Source organism: Alosa pseudoharengus, unplaced genomic scaffold (genome assembly GCF_046254945.1).
Source record: "Alosa pseudoharengus isolate Yale_2024_CS ecotype anadromous, Long Island Sound unplaced genomic scaffold, YU_APseudo_1.1 YU_APseudo_1.1_scf_10, whole genome shotgun sequence".
Taxonomy (NCBI): Eukaryota; Metazoa; Chordata; class Actinopteri; order Clupeiformes; family Clupeidae; genus Alosa; species Alosa pseudoharengus.
This window is the reverse complement of record NW_027468565.1, coordinates 33,136,954-33,154,442: the sequence shown is the minus strand read 5'-3', so window position 1 is coordinate 33,154,442 and position 17,489 is coordinate 33,136,954. Positions and strand designations below refer to the sequence as shown.

General features: G+C 41.0%; 1 protein-coding gene across 1 annotated transcript in view; it reads left to right on the top strand.

The window, feature by feature from the left end:
* Positions 1-4,184: 4,184 nt before the first annotated feature.
* The window catches only part of pdhx (pyruvate dehydrogenase complex component X), a 52,924-nt gene continuing 39,619 nt past the window's right edge, over positions 4,185-17,489 (top strand). The window contains exons 1-2 of the mRNA XM_076270458.1: positions 4,185-4,328; positions 14,395-14,478. Coding sequence (XP_076126573.1) covers positions 4,193-4,328; positions 14,395-14,478 — 220 coding nt within the window. The 5' untranslated portion in view covers positions 4,185-4,192. The remainder of the gene's footprint in view (positions 4,329-14,394; positions 14,479-17,489) is intronic.

The window sequence follows — 17,489 nt, the reverse complement described above, 5'->3', positions numbered from 1 at the left end:
AATATAGGTTTGGAACACTGAATCACTTTATCAGTGCAGGAAGGAAGGTAGTGTTACACGTTGTGCAACGTGACTTTTGGCGTTGTTAGTGACTCTGCAGCATTGTTGGACGTCACAAATAAATTTGAATCTAAAGAACGGCTCAGTTTATACAGGTTATCGGCAACTGGTCAATGCTACAGTAGTTTATTTTTAAACCATTAACACATCATTTGCCATTGTTGATAGTGCACCCCTTGTTGGAAATGTCACTTTGCATTGTTGTGACAGAAGCGAATTGCTTTTCAGTACAATAACCCAGACATGTAGAGTTTTACCTTGTGCCTATCTCAAATCCATATATAAAGGCACATTTGAATAGGCTGTGTGTATTTTACTACTGATATTTTATTATTTAAAATGGAGACGTTCTGGCAATCAGATGCTGTGACGAGAACAAGGAAGAGATGGGAGATAAGACATAACACACAGAGACCACAGTATCCATGCTGAAACAGTCTCCCATTCGTCCCAGTTCACAGGGCACTTTGTGTGACTGATAGAGAATAATAGCCTTATCAGTCCTGCCCCACACTCAGAAAGGTTTGGAGGTATCATCAGCTGAAGCCCATCAGGACATTTGTTTTTTTATGGCGTTGTGATGCATGCGCTGTGCCATTATCTCTGAAGCCACCCATTCCACAGACCTGAGATGTGAGCAGGTTAAAAAGATGTCTGCCTTTGAGCCTTTGATAACATATTCAAAATATATTCAGTTCCAACATGCGTCCAGTGCACTTGATGTACACAATTTTTCCAGACTACACACATAGCCAAAGTGTGGAGAGAAAAAAACACATACAATGTTCAAGGGGCGACAGACAGCATTATAAGTAGAACACTTCAATGCATAATAAAAAAAATCATGATGGAAACATGCGATATTGTAGGAGACATTGGTTACATTACCATCCTCGGTAAATAATAGCACATCTTACAGTCAGCATCAGTAAGTGCCTGCAAAAAGAATGTAAGGGTATAACCATATTAGATAATCATGTTAGCATACGCGTGAAACAAATTATACAATGTTAATTGAGGAAGTTCATTACTGTGATTTCCATCACCATTTCCTGCTTTTCTATTTCACAAGAGGTATCCAGATAGCTGCATACTAATGAAGGAGTTCTGTTACAGGCATACTGTTACAGGGTAGAAGCAGCATTTTTGCGTGTTGTCTCCATATCAATATTGCATGCGGTATTTGTGCACAGAAAATGCTATTGTAGGTAGAAGTGCCAACACATCACACAAGATCACCTGGGGCACCTCCAAAGTTACAATCTACCGGTATGTGCGGCTCTGGCATGGCTATAGTATAGTTCAAGTCCAGCGAATGAATAGAAGCAGAGCTATATGAGTAGGCTGACTCAACCTTCAGGACATATGCACTGTAAAAAAAATACTGTCAAATTTACAGTAACTTACTGGCAACAATTGGCTAGTAAGTTACTGTGAATACATTTTACAGTAAAGGTACTGTATTTCCATTTACAGTATTTTATGTATTACCTGTGGTGGGCTCTACAGCTATAGCTAGGTCCTGAGGAGGCCTCATGCAAAGTGTGACATTTTTATCAGAGGCGCGTTCAAATTTGGCAAACAGTGGCAAACGTTAGTGGCGAATATGTTTTCTCTGAGCAGTTACATTTGAACGATTTTGTTTAAATTCCATTTAAGTTCCATTTTAACGGTAACCCCTTGTCCAGCTCCACTGTATGTTTGTGGAGAAGTACCTTCTCAAACTGTTTGCCAGTGTTTGCAAGACAACTCAAGGCAAACAGTAAAACTGTTCGCAACCGTCCGTGAACGTTCACCTACTGTATGTTTGCCAATTTTAATGCACCTCATCCCTGTTCTGGCTCAACACATGAAATCACATAGGGGAACAAATGGAATAAGAAGCCACAGTCTTACAGTAAATCACTCATCACGCTCATTGTTAATTCTGGGGCAACACAAATGGTGAACCCCAGAGCTCTGCCTCAAGTCTGGCTGAACCATGCTGATGCCATTTCTGAGGGCTCTCACTAACATTTCTTTTTTGTTTTCTTTTTCTGAACATTTGTGTTTATAATCTGCACAAAGTCTAAATCTCACAATGCCATAATTGATGCCATATAGTTTAATACATTGTTAAGCCTGAAGTGGATGCAGCCACTGGTAATTACGTCTTATAACAACTGAAAAAAAAAAAACGGAGTGGTAATGCCTAAGTAAAGATGCCAATCTGATCTGTTGGAAAAAATGAGGAACTTGGCATATTAATGTGCAGCATGACTTCCCTGTCAGGATTATTTGGTATGGCAGGGGCTGTCCCCAATTCCAGCAAAGCAAAGTATTTCATTTGTTTCCTGGTTTGTTCACCAACCAGCTAAAAGGGGATTCCACAACAGAGAGAAATAACATAAAATGATTGAAGGCTAGGCTTTACACCTAACCATTATAGGCCATATCACTGTATTAGGGAGAAGGTGAAAGGCAAAGAATCCTTGACAATTGAGCCTATAAAGGAAAAGTCAGGGCTGTCCAATTCATGAAACCGCATAATGTAATTACAGAAACCAGTTCTGAATGAAACACAACCTGGAATGTGTGGAAGCACTTTTTCAACGATTTCACAGTAGGACAGCCCTAAGCCCTTATGAAGTTGCCGGGAACGTGCATCAAAGTGTGTGAGGGCCTAAGGGGAGACATTGAGATTCAGCCATGCTCTTGGTGCCACAACTTCATTGTTGTCCCATAAACCTTTGCAAGAACACATTAAGCTTATGTTGCTAAAATATTTCACATGGCTATCCTAATGTTATGTTTATTCATTCAGCAAAGACTTTTAAGTGACTTACTACATACATCAATTGCATTGTCCTCGGAACAACTTGGGGTTAAATGTTTTTCTCAAGGGCACAACAGTGAGGCCCGCTAGCAGCTCCTTAACCACTACGCTATCACTGCCCCTAGAGACTGTTTAGAGATCCGTAGAATTTTGGAGCTGGGATGTATCATGCATGAGCCATGCTTTGTTCCCACCATGAGTGTGTGAGGTATGAGCATACAAAAGATAGCAGTGGTTCCATCCAGATCACATGTATTGGGAGCTTTTAAGCTATAGCACAAATTATCCAGAATGCTTTATTTCATTGCTTTGGAAGTGATTCTGTTAACAAGGACATCGCAACAGTATAGGCTAAACATAATACTTGAATACCTAGTCTCAGTACATGCCTCAACATTAACAGTTAAACAGTTAACTGTTTAACTCTTGAATTTCCCCTTGGGGATCGATAAAGTATCTATCTATCTATCTATCTATCTATCTATCTATATCTATCTATCTATCTATCTATCTATCTATCTATCTATCTATCTATCTATCTAACACAATGATGATAACATTAATTTAAACAAAGTCACCAGAATTAGTTGCTCATATGGGTCATCAGTGCATTAATCAATTTTGTAATCCGAAAGATAAATACTAGATTAATTCTAGACATTTCCTTTATGTGCAACTGATGTAGGCTATGCATGCTTACACATTACAAGTAAATCCAATGGATTTGTTTTCTGTGTACGCCTCTCTTCAAAAATCACCCCAAACACTGGCTTCTCTGCTCCTGATTCTGACTCTGGTCATATACGGTTCTCTCTCTCTCTCTCTCTCTCTCTCTCTCTCTCTCTCTCTCTCTCTCTCTCTATATATATATATATATATATATATATATATATATATATATATATATATATATATCAAACTGCCCAACACAAGGATATGCCACCTATGCATTTTGGCCCTATATGTCCTTCCTGTGTAGGCTACCTATAGGAGCTTTGTCCACTAGGTGGTAGTAATACAACAAATAGTGCAAAACCGAACGCCTGTTTTCCCTTTGAAGAAAGCAAATGTATGTGGTCTTCTATTGAAAAAAAATAAATAAAATAATAATAATAATAATAATAATAATAATAATAATAATAATAATAATAATAATAATAATAATAACCGTATTAATGTGTACGTTCTAAACATTAATCACCATATATGTTGCGATAAATGGTCTACGTTTGACTTATCTGGTAATGTACCAATGACATTGCATGAGTTCAGGGCAGGCACGTATCAGGACACCCCTCAGCTTGTAAGGACACAAACATGGCGGCCTCCTTGCGGCTGGGGCGTCAAGGAATTTTAATCGGTTTGAGATTAGTAAAAAATAAAAAATGTCCATGGACAGCACATACGTTTCGGGAGCAAGTTAGAAGCTTATTTCAGTCTCCGTCTTTCTTTGGTGAGTACTATGACAGTAATCACTGACATTGCTGTTTGCCTGGCTAGCTGTCAAGTTTGCCTATGCTTAGCTTAGCCAACTTCAATAACATAATATGACATCAATTTATGTATATATTTTACTAGATGTTGACATACTTGCATACTGAATTATACACTGGCGATGCCGTTATATTTGTAGCTGTAGTCTTTGTCAGTGTATAATAGATCATGAGTAATTCTTGTTAACATTAGCTGGTTGCTTGCTGTCAAGTCAGCTGAGGTCACCCAATACCAAATCAGCTAACGTTAACGTAGCTGCTTAAGTAAACTAGGCCGAGCTCCTTGTTAAATTTTCCATGAAGTTACTCCGTATTTGCATCTTGGAGATTTGATCATAATCGTAGCAGTTAGTAACGTTAGTAATGGATTGATGGATCCCAAATTGACTTTGCCAGGTAACCTTGCGAAATGAGAAGCTAAATAAAGTTGATGAAATGTTAACATGTAACGTTACTTGATGCAAAAGCGTCTTGAAAGGTGTGGATTATTGTTGTCTTCACAAAAATCATGTAATGTTGTCTTCTTTAGTGGAAGGCAGCAGAGATAACAAGATTGGCCTCTGCATCATAAACAGCTTTCCATGAGTTTACCGTACAGGTTGCGCTGTATTTTGGGAATAGGATGCTATCTTCTGCTATGCGTCTTTCAGCAGCTCACCGTGCTTGGCGTTTAGATAAGTAAGTAGATAGATAGATACTTTATTGATCCCCTAGGGCAGTGTTTCCCAAACTTTTTTTCTGGCGACCCACTTTTTAAAAATGACAGACCATCGCGACCCATTACCCTGCAACCACCAATATTGTTTTAGGCCACAGGTTCTCCAACTTTTCTATGCCTCCCCCAACCATACATTGCTATAGGATCCCTGCTTTGAACACGGTTGTGTTGCATTTTGAGCACCATCAGCGTGAAAAGTTGGAAATGACTACTGAAAAGATACGTTTTAATGCGCATCCGAGAGTAGGGGAAATTCTCGCATGTTGCGCAGTCCTCATTCGTCAGCATAGTAAGCTGTTCCTGTATTTCTAAAAAAAAATGTTGCGTTGCAGATAAATGGGTCCATAACACTGTGGACGTCAATTCCAATGTAAACAGCAAATAACTCAAGTCGTTATAATGTATTGTTGTATTATATTATATTGTATAGGGGCATTTCTCAGATTTCGGGCCTATTTGGGTAACTGAAATTTTGAAAAATAAAATTCTAAATTTTACTAATTGGTATGCATCAAGTTATCAGTCATTTTGATAGGAGTAACCTTGTGAGCTTGGTTGAGACCACAATATAAGGGAATTTATGATTTGTTGTCATTTTTCAGGTAAATGTCATTACCATCACATCATCTAATATGTACATTTTAAAGATGAAATGGTCAATCAATGATCAATCAATGATCGATCAATTATGGTTTCACATGAAGTCTATTTTATCTTGAACTTATTAGAATTGTTGAATTTTACTTACAACATGAATTATAGTCGTTTAAGTATCTTATTTTTTGATTTTTTCACTCGACCCTGGCTTGGAATTTCATTTATTTGAAATAAATGCCATATATCATATCTGTTTTCATCCAGTGGCAATTTAGACTGTCCAACATTGTCAAAAATATCTAATTAATGTAATTTATTGTAATTTATACATAATCTATTGGCAAAAATATGCATGGTGATGGTGATGACATTGCAGTTCTGGTAATGACATTTGTTGCGGTGATGACAAATCACTGATCGTAATCTATTGCAATTAAATGTTTATAATTTAGAAACCCAAGTTGAACTGACTTTGTGAAAAAAAAAACTTATTTCTTTTAAAAGGAGTACTTTAAATGTATCTGCAAAAATGTCATCACCAACACAGTCGTCATTACCACTACATTTCAAGCTATAATGTGCTGGTAATGACTGTGCTGGTGATGACATTTATACCGAAAAACTACCCTGAGAAGCAAAAATTATCACCATGCAAGTGTAGCTAGCTTTCTACATGTAATGTACATCATTTAAACTATTAAAATAATGTTAAAATTTCAGGAATATTCAAAAATACAGAAATACAATGCGTATGGTAATGACACATAATAAGTGTACATGCCCAAAACGAGGGATAAAGAGTAGATTTTCTTATGTTTCTGGACATCAAGGCATCAATCTTTCTGCTTGACACCCATGTATTCCACTGTGATATTAGGTGACCATGGTTACCAAATATTTTTTTTATTAAAAAACAGTAGCAAAGTGCTTTTATGTAGAGTGTGCTGGTAATGACGGCTAAACCATGGGACAGGTATACATTAAGCAAAATAAAGCAGGAAATGCATATATATGCATAATGTGTGCATGCAGTTCATTAGTTCAGATAACATTTAATTCATATGCATGATTTTTTTAATTAATTTTTGATAAATAATGTTTGAGATATGGCACAATATGTGAAAACTCTGGTTGCGGACAACACCAAAACACTGATATTGTACCATAAAACACCAATAAAATGTGTCTAAATCATGAGTAGGAGCAACCATTAAAAAAGTCTAGGCTTGTTTTTCTTTATACTAATTAGTGATGCTAAACATTATTAGATTTAATGTGTTTTTAATAGAATTACACCCTGTGGACAGAAATAGGCCCCAATTCTGGGAAATACCCATAGTCGTTATATCAGAACAAGAGGCGTTTGCGCAATAGCCGGAATAATGCGCCTTTACTTTGGAGTTAGCGAGGTAGAAAACGAGAGGAATAGTGTTTAAAATGCCCATTTTAAATCAGAAATAAGAATGTGAGGAGGTTGCTATTAACTTTAAAGATTGCATCTGCAATCGAAACTGTATGCAAATTGAATGGCTATGGCCTTATGTCCGGTCTATGGATGTCTGCTTTAGTTGACAGCACGGTCACTAGATTTTAATCGGTAAAGTTGAGGAACTGGTATTAATGTTCGTGCAAATAGGCGGATTCACCTCCCTTGCAGTGTGCAACTGCGAGGTACATGGAAGGCGCCCCATAGAACGGTTTCATTTTGAGAGGTAGATATCCATGCTGGCACCCCCTCTGCGATGCGTTCGTCCCCCAGTTTCATGCGCCAGTTTCATGAGCTTTTATGACAAAACCGTGACTGTGGTAGTTAACAATCTACATCCTAATAGAAAACAGTTAGCTTTCCTGGTATCAAATGACAAATGGTATCAGTTAGGCCTATAACACAACATAAATTGTGCTGGCGACCCAAATAAAATCTCCTGCGACCCACCCGTGGGTCGCGACCCAGACTTTGGGAAACACTGCCCTAGGGGAAAATTCAAGGTCCCAGTAGCTCAAGACATCACACACAACATACACTACAACATAAACAAGATGATAAGAAAATAACAACAAATTCACATCACTAATAAGGACAGTAAAAGATACTAAATCAAGGATCCACATGAATGTACTAATCATGAGGCACTTGCAGTAACAGGGCAGGGACTGACCCTGCATTTTAGTATGCAGTTGCATTATGAGGTGTGTGTCATGGTGGTAGTGCAAATAAGTGCAACAGCACAGAGTGTCATGGTAGTAGTGCAAATAAGTGCAACAGTGCAATCAGCGCAGGGATTAAGTCTAGAGACCAGCAATAAATATGGACAATGTAAGAGAAAAAAGTTAGCATATTAGTATATAAATACCAATGTAAGCATAGTAATATAAGCATAGAAAAATGTAAGCATAGTAAGAAGAACTATAGCAGCAGTGCAAGGATAGGTTTGCGCAAAGCCCTAGCTGGATTTATAGATCTATCTATCTATAAGGCTCTGGGTTACGTATTAAGGTTTGATGTAATAGGGTATCACGTATCAGCCATTGGTCAAGTATGAAGTTTGACCACAGTCCGGACTAGGGGATGGAGGGATGTGTTGTGCAAGTGGGCTAAAATAGCCAGTAAAACAGTGTAGACAGTGTAAGCACTGTGGGCCAGTGGACAGTCAGTACAGTCAGAGGACATGGAAGTGTAGAGGAAGGTGTAGAGGCAGATAGACTATGCAGAGAAATCTCTCTCTCCTCTTCCCTTTAGTGAATCATTGAAGAGTTGATGGCCCTGGGGACTTCCTCAGTCCGTCAGTTGTGCATGGCAGTGAGCGTAGTCTCCAACTGGTCAAGCTCATCTGCTTTATGATGGTGTTTTGGAGTGGATGACAGTCATTGTCCAAGATGTTGATTAGTTTGTTCATGGTCCTTTTGTCAGATAATGACCAGGGAAGATTATGTAGGCTAAATAGAATAATTAGAATTGGAAACAGGCTGGACAATTATGTGAAAGAATAAAATTAATCAGGCACAGGAGTGCAGGCTTAAGATAATCAGGAACAGGAATTGACCTTGGACTTATTATGTAGACTGTAATCATTAAAAAAAAAAAAAAAACAAGGAAGGCATGAGAAAATTTTATTCTGAAGAGTCAGCGAGGCATAGGGGCCTTCCAAAGAAAGCAAGGAAAGAAGAATGAGAGAGAGAAAGAGTGAATGCTCTACAAATAATAATAAATTAGGCTTATTAGGGGCCGTTTATACGAGAATGATTGCGAAGGAAGACGACAAAATATTTTATCATAAGTGCCTTTCGTTTACACGGCGACCCCGCCATCGGGGCTTGAAGACGCAAAAATCTGAAGACTCCTTCCAGAGTGTAGAGTTTTGAAGACGACCCGGGTTGCGTCTCCGTCTAAACGGCTAAACCAAAGATCCTTGATTACCTCTCTGGCTAAACTGTCAAATTAGAATGTCTGCGCGTGACGTACCGGGGTTCTATCACACCACCACCCAGCAGTCTGGAATGCATATCCAATCGAATATCACATACTCTTGCGTCTTCATATAAACAAAGATTTCCCCCTGAGAATGCTCGTCTAAACGCGAATAAAACAATGAAGACGAGACGCCACTTCTGCGTCTTCTCTTTTCATCGTCACCGTATAAACGTAGCCTTAATTTAGGCTATTTAGGTATATTGAAAATGTTTCCGCATATGTGCACATGCACTTTCACCTGTAGCTAATCTCATTCCAAAAAGAATGACCGTCCTGCTGATATCTGAGGAGAGATGAACAGTATGACGCAATGAAGTTTGGAAGGTGGACGACTTTCACCAGCTGTTTTTAACCCACTTGTTTTAAGCATACTGTATTTAACTGGCACAGTTTTCCGGGAGATGACTTACGATTTCATACTATTATGAAATACAGGAAACCCGGGAGAAACAGGAGTGTTGTGTTGTTGTTGTCAGTATATACATTGTTGGCTTTAGCTTGCCAGTCAGGCCTGTGAAGTCTTGAACTTTTGTCTTGGTTGACCAGGTCCAATTCTATGAAAAACTCCATTGTCCCCACTATGATAGGAAAGAGTTTTAAGGTAGGTCTATTCCTAAATTAGTTTTTGTTTTTAGAGTCTCTTATATCGTACCATTGAACTGCTGTTGGAAGTGCCCAGGTCTAGGCTAAAAACCAAGGAGGACAGAGCCTTTGCAGTAGCAGCCCCCAGACTCTGGGCCTGCCTCCCCCTCCACATCTGTGCAGCCCAGTCTCTAAATATTTTCTCTCTGAATATTTTTTTGCATTATTTTAAATCCTACAGTCATTGTCTTGTAGCCCTTTTCTTTTTTCGTTTTGCCTTAGGTCATTCCTTTGTTTATTGCGCTTAAGCACTTTATTGTGAAGCACTTTGGTGCAGCTCAGCCATCTGTAAATGCGCTATAGAAATAAAAATTGACTTGACTTGACTTGAATATGAACTGTTTACTAAGGAACAGAAACAATACATATTTTTATGTTAGTAGATGCTGTACACCTAGCCCTTAGCCCACATCAGCCACTAGGGCGCAGTGTGACCTCAAGAAAGCTTCTCATCATCCCATTTATTTGACCTTATCACAGCTTTTTGCAGATATATATCCCGGTATATTTTTTAAACCTCACGCATGCAAACCTCTAATATTTAGATCTGCCTAGTTTTTGACTAATCTACTTAGGCTGTGTTGCATCGGCTGTACTCTGGCTGTATGATGCTGTCAATAATGTCTCCTGAAGATGACTGATAAGTAATCATTGATAAGTAATCATTGATAGTAATGCCTCTTCCAGTACTTTCACTGATTCAGTGTCGGTCATCAATATCTGTGCATTGTGCACAGGTGTTTAGGCTAAGAGCTCATTCTCCTTCTCAATATACCATCACAGAGGTTATAAATGTGTAGTGTTCTGAGTTGAGAATGAGGTAGTGTGTACTTCAGTACACCTTTGCTAAGTCAGTCTAGCTTATCAAGTACTATGAGGGAACAGAGAGATGATGTATCAAAAATTTATGATGAAACCCTAAATCCATCAGTTTCTGTTGCAACCAATGACTGTACCATTTATCATACAGTTATTGCTTGAAACCACGTCTCTGATTAAGACATTGTTTAGCAACTCTCAAAATCACTTCAACCTTATGAACCAGTGGTTCTTCAGTGTTCTTGAAACATAATTGCATTTGCATTCGCCAACCAGTAGTACACTCGGAGCCAACATCCATCCCTGCAGTCAGGAGCATTATGGGGGAAAAGCAGAACTCACAGTTTTTCACCTGAGGCTGCAGTTGACATCACGTGTGTGTGTCTGTGCAGTTGACATCACGTGTGTGTGTGTGTGTGTCTGTGTGTGTCTGTGTGTGTGTGTGTCTGTGTGTGTGTGTGTGTGTGTGTGTGTGTGTGTGTGCTCAAACATGCCTTGAAACCCCACCACAGACTACACTCTCTCTCTCTCTCTCTCACATTGTAAACATGTCAGCTTAGAGACCTGGTTTAGTCCTGCATCTGTGTCCCGTGCATGCAGCCCGTGACGAGAGTTGCGTTCACTGCGGCATGCGGGGGGTGTTGTGTGTCTCCCAACAATTGTGACCGTCTTCGACACACGCAGATGTGCACGGAGGAGCACACCACCTCCTTTACTGAACACTGACTCTAACGTAAGCTAAGGGAAGTGTTAAGGTGATGATACATGGGGCAACTTTTTGACCAATGGGTGACCACATAACCAGTTCCATTTATTCTGATTGGATGATCATGATGATTTGCCCACTGATGATTTAAAGTTTTACAGAAATTGTTGCCCGGTATTAATGGCAACATGCCAGAACCACAATAATGTGGAATGAATGTGGCATTGCCCAGCAACATTGCTCAAAAAGTTGCCCCATGTTTAATGAGCTTTAATGAGCGAGTTTCGATAAACCCGCACATGCCCTTTTAAGAGTCTCTGTTCTCATTTCTCTTCTTTCTCTCTCTCAAATCTCTTGCAGTATCTCTGTCTCTCTCTCTGTAAGCTATTCTAAGATCTGCCTTTTGTCTGCTTTTCTTTTCTCTGTTGTTTAGTACGTTTCCTCTTTAACTTGTGTACTTGTGTCATCTCTGCGGTCCACTACCTAATTAAACTGCCGTGTGTGTGTGTGTGCGCGGTGCAATGACGCAAAGCTGAAACGCATGGCATGTGTCTGGCCTCGAGAGATGGGCTCTCTGCTATGCAACACACATGCATGCATACACACACACTTTCTCTCGCACACACACAGATGCAGAGAGTGAAAGACATACACAATTAAACACAGCTCATCACTGTGTTGGAGCTCTTTAATAACCTACACACACACACACACACACACACACACACACACACACACACACAGTAATGTTCGCTCTTTTGTGCACACAACCAAACCATTTCATACATAAATACGCAGAGCACACTGCAGCACACTACAGAACGCGTTATCTGAGTTCCTCACGCTCACACACACACACACTCACACGCATCTTGGAGAAAGAATAGGTGTTGGGCGCAAGTTCATTTGAGCATTGTGAATGACCTCTCTCCTTCTGTCTGTTTATCTTTCTACACAGACAGACAGACAGACAGAGAGAGACAGAGAGAGAGACAGAGAGAGAGAGTCTGTGCACACAACCACACATTCAATACTGACAAGCAACCATGGCCCTCACACTGGGGGACTCAAGCCTTTTTCTCTCTGTCCCATTACCATGACAACACCCTGATGGCAGGAGCCCGTTTGTGTGATGGTGGTCCGGAGGTCCCCTGACGCCGTTGTGTGTGTGTGTGGTTAGAGTAGGGGCGGGGTGAGTGATCAATGTCTTGTCTCAAGCATCCGGTCATGAATCAGACCCATGTGGTCTCCATGGAAACCGTGTCCTCCAGACGCTGACAGACTGTAACCCCTCTGATGACTTGCGAGAGCTAAAACAGACGTTCTCTCTCTCTCTCTCTCACTCACTCTCTCTGAGAATGCAGAGCCTTCATCCATCGTATTCCTCTGTGATCATCATCCTCACCTTCTCTCATCTCTCTCTCTCTTTCTCTCTCTCCCCCATTCTCCCTCTCATTCTTCTCTCTTTGTCTGTATACTGGACCTCCCCGCAGTCCTTCTCCCTGCCTCTCATTCAGTTGAATTCAGTTTAAAGTGTTTATTGACAAATGAGGTATTTGCTTAGCCAAATCAGTTACACAAAGGACAAGGAACACAAGGGACAAGTCATTTATATGTCTATGTAGACTTGCATAGACTAACATTGACATAACATAAATAAATATTACATATTGTTATGAGGCGGTCCTGGCACAAGCTCTTCGTTGTCTAGGGTGTTGTAACTACGACTAAAGGCTTCCACAAACACAGAAAGACACGCTAACTCTACGTGTGGTGCAGAGCTTAGTAGTGGGACCTCTCCCTGTGTGAATGTATGTGTGTGTGTCAGCTTGGCATGAGCGTCAGAGAGCGGTCAACATACAGTACCTGTGATGTGCTGGCACTCCCTGCCCGGTACTCCTCTGTGTAGCTGGACCAGCCCAAGCTGTTTTGGCTTTTAAGTTCAAGTTTTTATTTCTCTTGAAAGTGGTGTAAAATCCAAAAGCAATCCAACGCAGAAGGTTGTGCTAATGCCACAGTTCATGTGGCTACAAACGAAAGGGGATAACTTTGGCCATGCTCCTCCAGTAGGCCTCAAAACCCAATTGTCTCTATGTCTCCTGATTTAGAGGACAGGTGTAATTTACCAATTACGTGTTGGAGAGTGGGTGCGCACATCCAAAGCAAAGTTTTCTGCAGGTGCCAGACAATATTGTCAGACAGTGGAAGAAGTGTGGTCTGCACACTGCAATTGCTCCAAAAATATGAACTTTATTACTTTAAAAACATATCAACGTTTCGATCACCCTGGATCTTCGTCAGGCATGTGGGTAACAGGAAGAGTGTAGCCTATATCACATGACCATATATTCAGCACCAGCTCGGCCTATGTGTCAATAATAAAGAAAAAAGCTGCATCAATCAAATATTGTATCAATATGCATAGGCCTATGTGCAAAGTCATAATGTGCATGGCAAAGACAAATATATATATAAATATATATATATACTGTACATATACACATATACACATATACACATATATACATATACATATATATATATATATATGTGATATAGGCCACACTCTTCCTGTTACCCACATGCCTGACGAAGATCCAGGATGATCGAAACGTTGCTATGTTTTTAAAGTAATAAAGTTCATATTTTTGGAGCAATTGCAGTGTGCAGACCACACTTCTTCCACTGTAATTTACCAATTAGCCACAGATAGTGACATCACTGAAACCCGCCTGTAAGTCAGCGCTTGCCCTACAATGTGACCTTAACCTATCCTAACATCATTTGTATTTGATCAACATACCGGTAGCTTAGATCTGTCCTTTTTCACCTGTCCTGTTAACCACTGTGTACCCCTTGTCCTATAGTCATCCTCTGTATCTGTATCTGTACATCTGTTTAATTTTCCTTCACATTGAAATGCAGATCCTTTCTTCATATCCCTTCTCCCCGACTTGCTGTTGGTGAACTAATGTTGTATGGAAGTCGCCTCAGGAGCCTGTTTGGTGGGACTGTACAGTATGTATCATATCAACTCTACTTGACCGCTGTGTTACCTCTGTCCACCTGCAGGTCTCCCCCCACTGAAGGTGCAGATGCCTGCCCTGTCGCCCACCATGGAGGAGGGCAACATCGTCAAATGGCTCAAGCAGGAAGGTAAGCCTCCAGGCAGGAAGCTCAGCATCGTACCTTGCTAACGTTGGCCCAGCAGGCACTCTCTTCTCCCAGCCAGACACCCAGTAGTTATTTATAGGAGTTGGTGCTGCCGGTATGATGGTGGTTATCTACCCTCCGTCTGTCGGAGCATGTGTCAGAAAAACAGCAAGACTGATGAAGTGGATGAAGCTGCTTGTTAGCCAGATTATCTCTTTCTCTTATTAGTACCCTCTCTCTTTCTTTTTCTCTCTCTGCCTGTCCCTCTCTCTCTCGTGAGTGCTAGATCCTCTGTGTGATGAAGTGTTCATTCTGCTGATTAGTGGCCTCTGTGTGTGTGTGTGTGGGGGGGGGACATAAACTGAGCCACGCTTTGAATAGAGGCACAAGGCCTCAGATCCCCACTGTGGTTTATTTGATGCACATAGCGAGGCAAACACACACACACACACACACACACACACACACACACACACAGACTGTCGAGAGAGAAAGAGAGAAATGTGTTAATGTATGCATGAGATTTCATGATATGCATGAGATGAGAGATGAGCCTTACTGCAGTAATGAAACACTGAGTTGAAGATATGGTGTGAGTATATGGTTCTGAAAATCATGGAGTGATTTGGTCAGATCATGATTGATCGCTATTGCATAGGTGAGTGTATTGTACTATGCAGACATCTTACACTCCTCACTCTTCTCACCAACATCAATTTGATCAAAAACTCAATTGGATGTATTGCAGATATGAATTTTGGGACCTGGTGCAGTTTTGTAGGCCAATTTTCAGTGTGCCTTGTCCAGTGCACTCCACCCAGGGAAGATACAGAAGGAGGGGTTAAGAGAGAGGGGGGTGGGGGGTGAGAGGGTTGGGGTTGTGTATTTGGACATACAAAGACTTCCTGATTGGTTTGGAGGGAAGGGGAGGTGGGGGTGGGATGGGGGAGGGGAAGGAGGAAGGTGGAGGATGTTTGAAGGTTTTCATTTTGGGGGAAAGGGATTAGGGGATGATGACCTCAGGGTCACAACATGGATCTGCAGCCTGCTGTGATTTAATCTAGCAACCCCTTACCTACACACACGGACACACACACATTGAAACACTTTCATTGTAGCAGATATTAGAATGCACACACCCAGTCAAACACAAACTAATACACAATCATAAATAAACATGACATTTTTCTAATATAAAAATATGGCCACTTTTCAGATTTCGGAAATGACCTAAACCTGGGTCCCCGTGGGTGCCGTGGTTTTTTTTTACCCCTTTTTTTTACCCCTTACCTGTTTGCATCCCTGAATGATTGGCACGCTGCCTCTATAAACTCCCCCCCCCCACACACACACACACACACACACACTATCGAACCCCCCATGCTTTAACCAATAAAATACCAAGGATGATTGAGCGATCACTCACACAGATGCATTGCCATTCTTATAACATAGGGACAGATTACAGACTGACCTCTGGCCTGCTTTGCCTCTCCGCTGTGGCTCTGGTCTCAGTCCCCTGGTGGAGGTGGAGGTGGAGGTGGAGGTGGAGGCAGGGTCCTGGCTGCTGGATGTTATTAAAGAAGCAGAGTTGGGGTGGCTCTCAGCCGGCCTGCCCCCCTGGGAAATCACCAGCTGGGCCCACGCCATCAGGCGGCCCAGGCCTCCGTGGGTTAGGAGTTTGTGTGTGTATATGGCAGAGGCGGACAGAGTACACAGCTTCATTACTTGAGTAAAAGTACAGATACCCTTTGCTAAATTTTACTCAAGTACAAGTAAAAGTACAACAGTCAGATGTCTACTTAAGTAAAAGTACTGAAGTACTTGTTTTTAAAAGTACTTGAGTATCAAGAGTACAAGAGTAGCCTACATTTTCTAAATATTGCATTACTACTGCCACAGTGCTTACATTTATGTACAGAAACGTCCTACATGGAGTTATGAAAATGTTTAATGTTAATACCTTGGAGAATGTAAAATGAATTGGAAGTAAAATCAAGTCATTTTCATCTTTTTACCATGTTGCCAGGGATGGGCAGTATTTCTCATACATGTATTTAAAATACGTATTTCAAATAGAAAATACTATTTTGTAATTGAAACACTTGAAGCGAAAACTATCATTAACTTGTTCAGAAAATGTAAATAGTCTGGCGAGGTGGGACCACAGGTTGGCACATTCCCGGGATGGACCTGCTGCGTCTTCATCCATTGTTTCGTCCATGGTTTCGTCTCTTATCTAAATCTGACCATGGAGTTGACTTTGGCAGAAAACTGAAGGTGATTGCTGATAGGCTGTCCCAATCAGTGGCGCCTGCACAATCCAATCACGTTTGAGAGGGAAACAACAAATTGAGGGTTTTTCGAGATTTTTCTTTTTTCCTTTTTTTTTAGAAGTAGTAACGGGTACTCACGGTTATGGATAGAAATGTAGTGGAGTAAAGAGTACAATATTTGCCTCTCAAATGTACTTGAGTAAAGTCATGAGTACTCCCCAAAAATGATACTCGAGTAAAGTACAGATCCCTCAAAATTGTACTCAAGTACTGTACTCAAGTAAATGTACTCCATTACTGTCCGGCTCTGGTATATGGACAATATGGATGGATAAATACACACGTGGATGATAATTTATGGCACATATGTATCCCACCCTTTGTGAGACGTGTGCTTGCTTGGGGGCTTGGAGTCCTCCCCTCCTCCCCTGTTTGGGGCTTGCTGCAGCTGGCTTTCCCCTCTGTGCTGGAACTAGCTGCAGCCCCCACAGTGAGACCCTGGTAACGTGGGGTGTTTGTACCTCTGGTGTTGTTCCCCTGCTGTGTCTACGGATCAGCAACTTGAGCGTTTTGTGGCTCCATATGTCCCCGTGTTTGAGAGCCTGTTCTCCCCCACGGTGATACGCGGTCCGTGGCGTGCACACCCATTTGTTTGTGCTTCTCCCTTTGCCCAGCGCTTGCATTAGTGTCCTGCAGAGTCTCAACTCTCTCTACCTCTCCCAGCTCTCTACAGGGTGC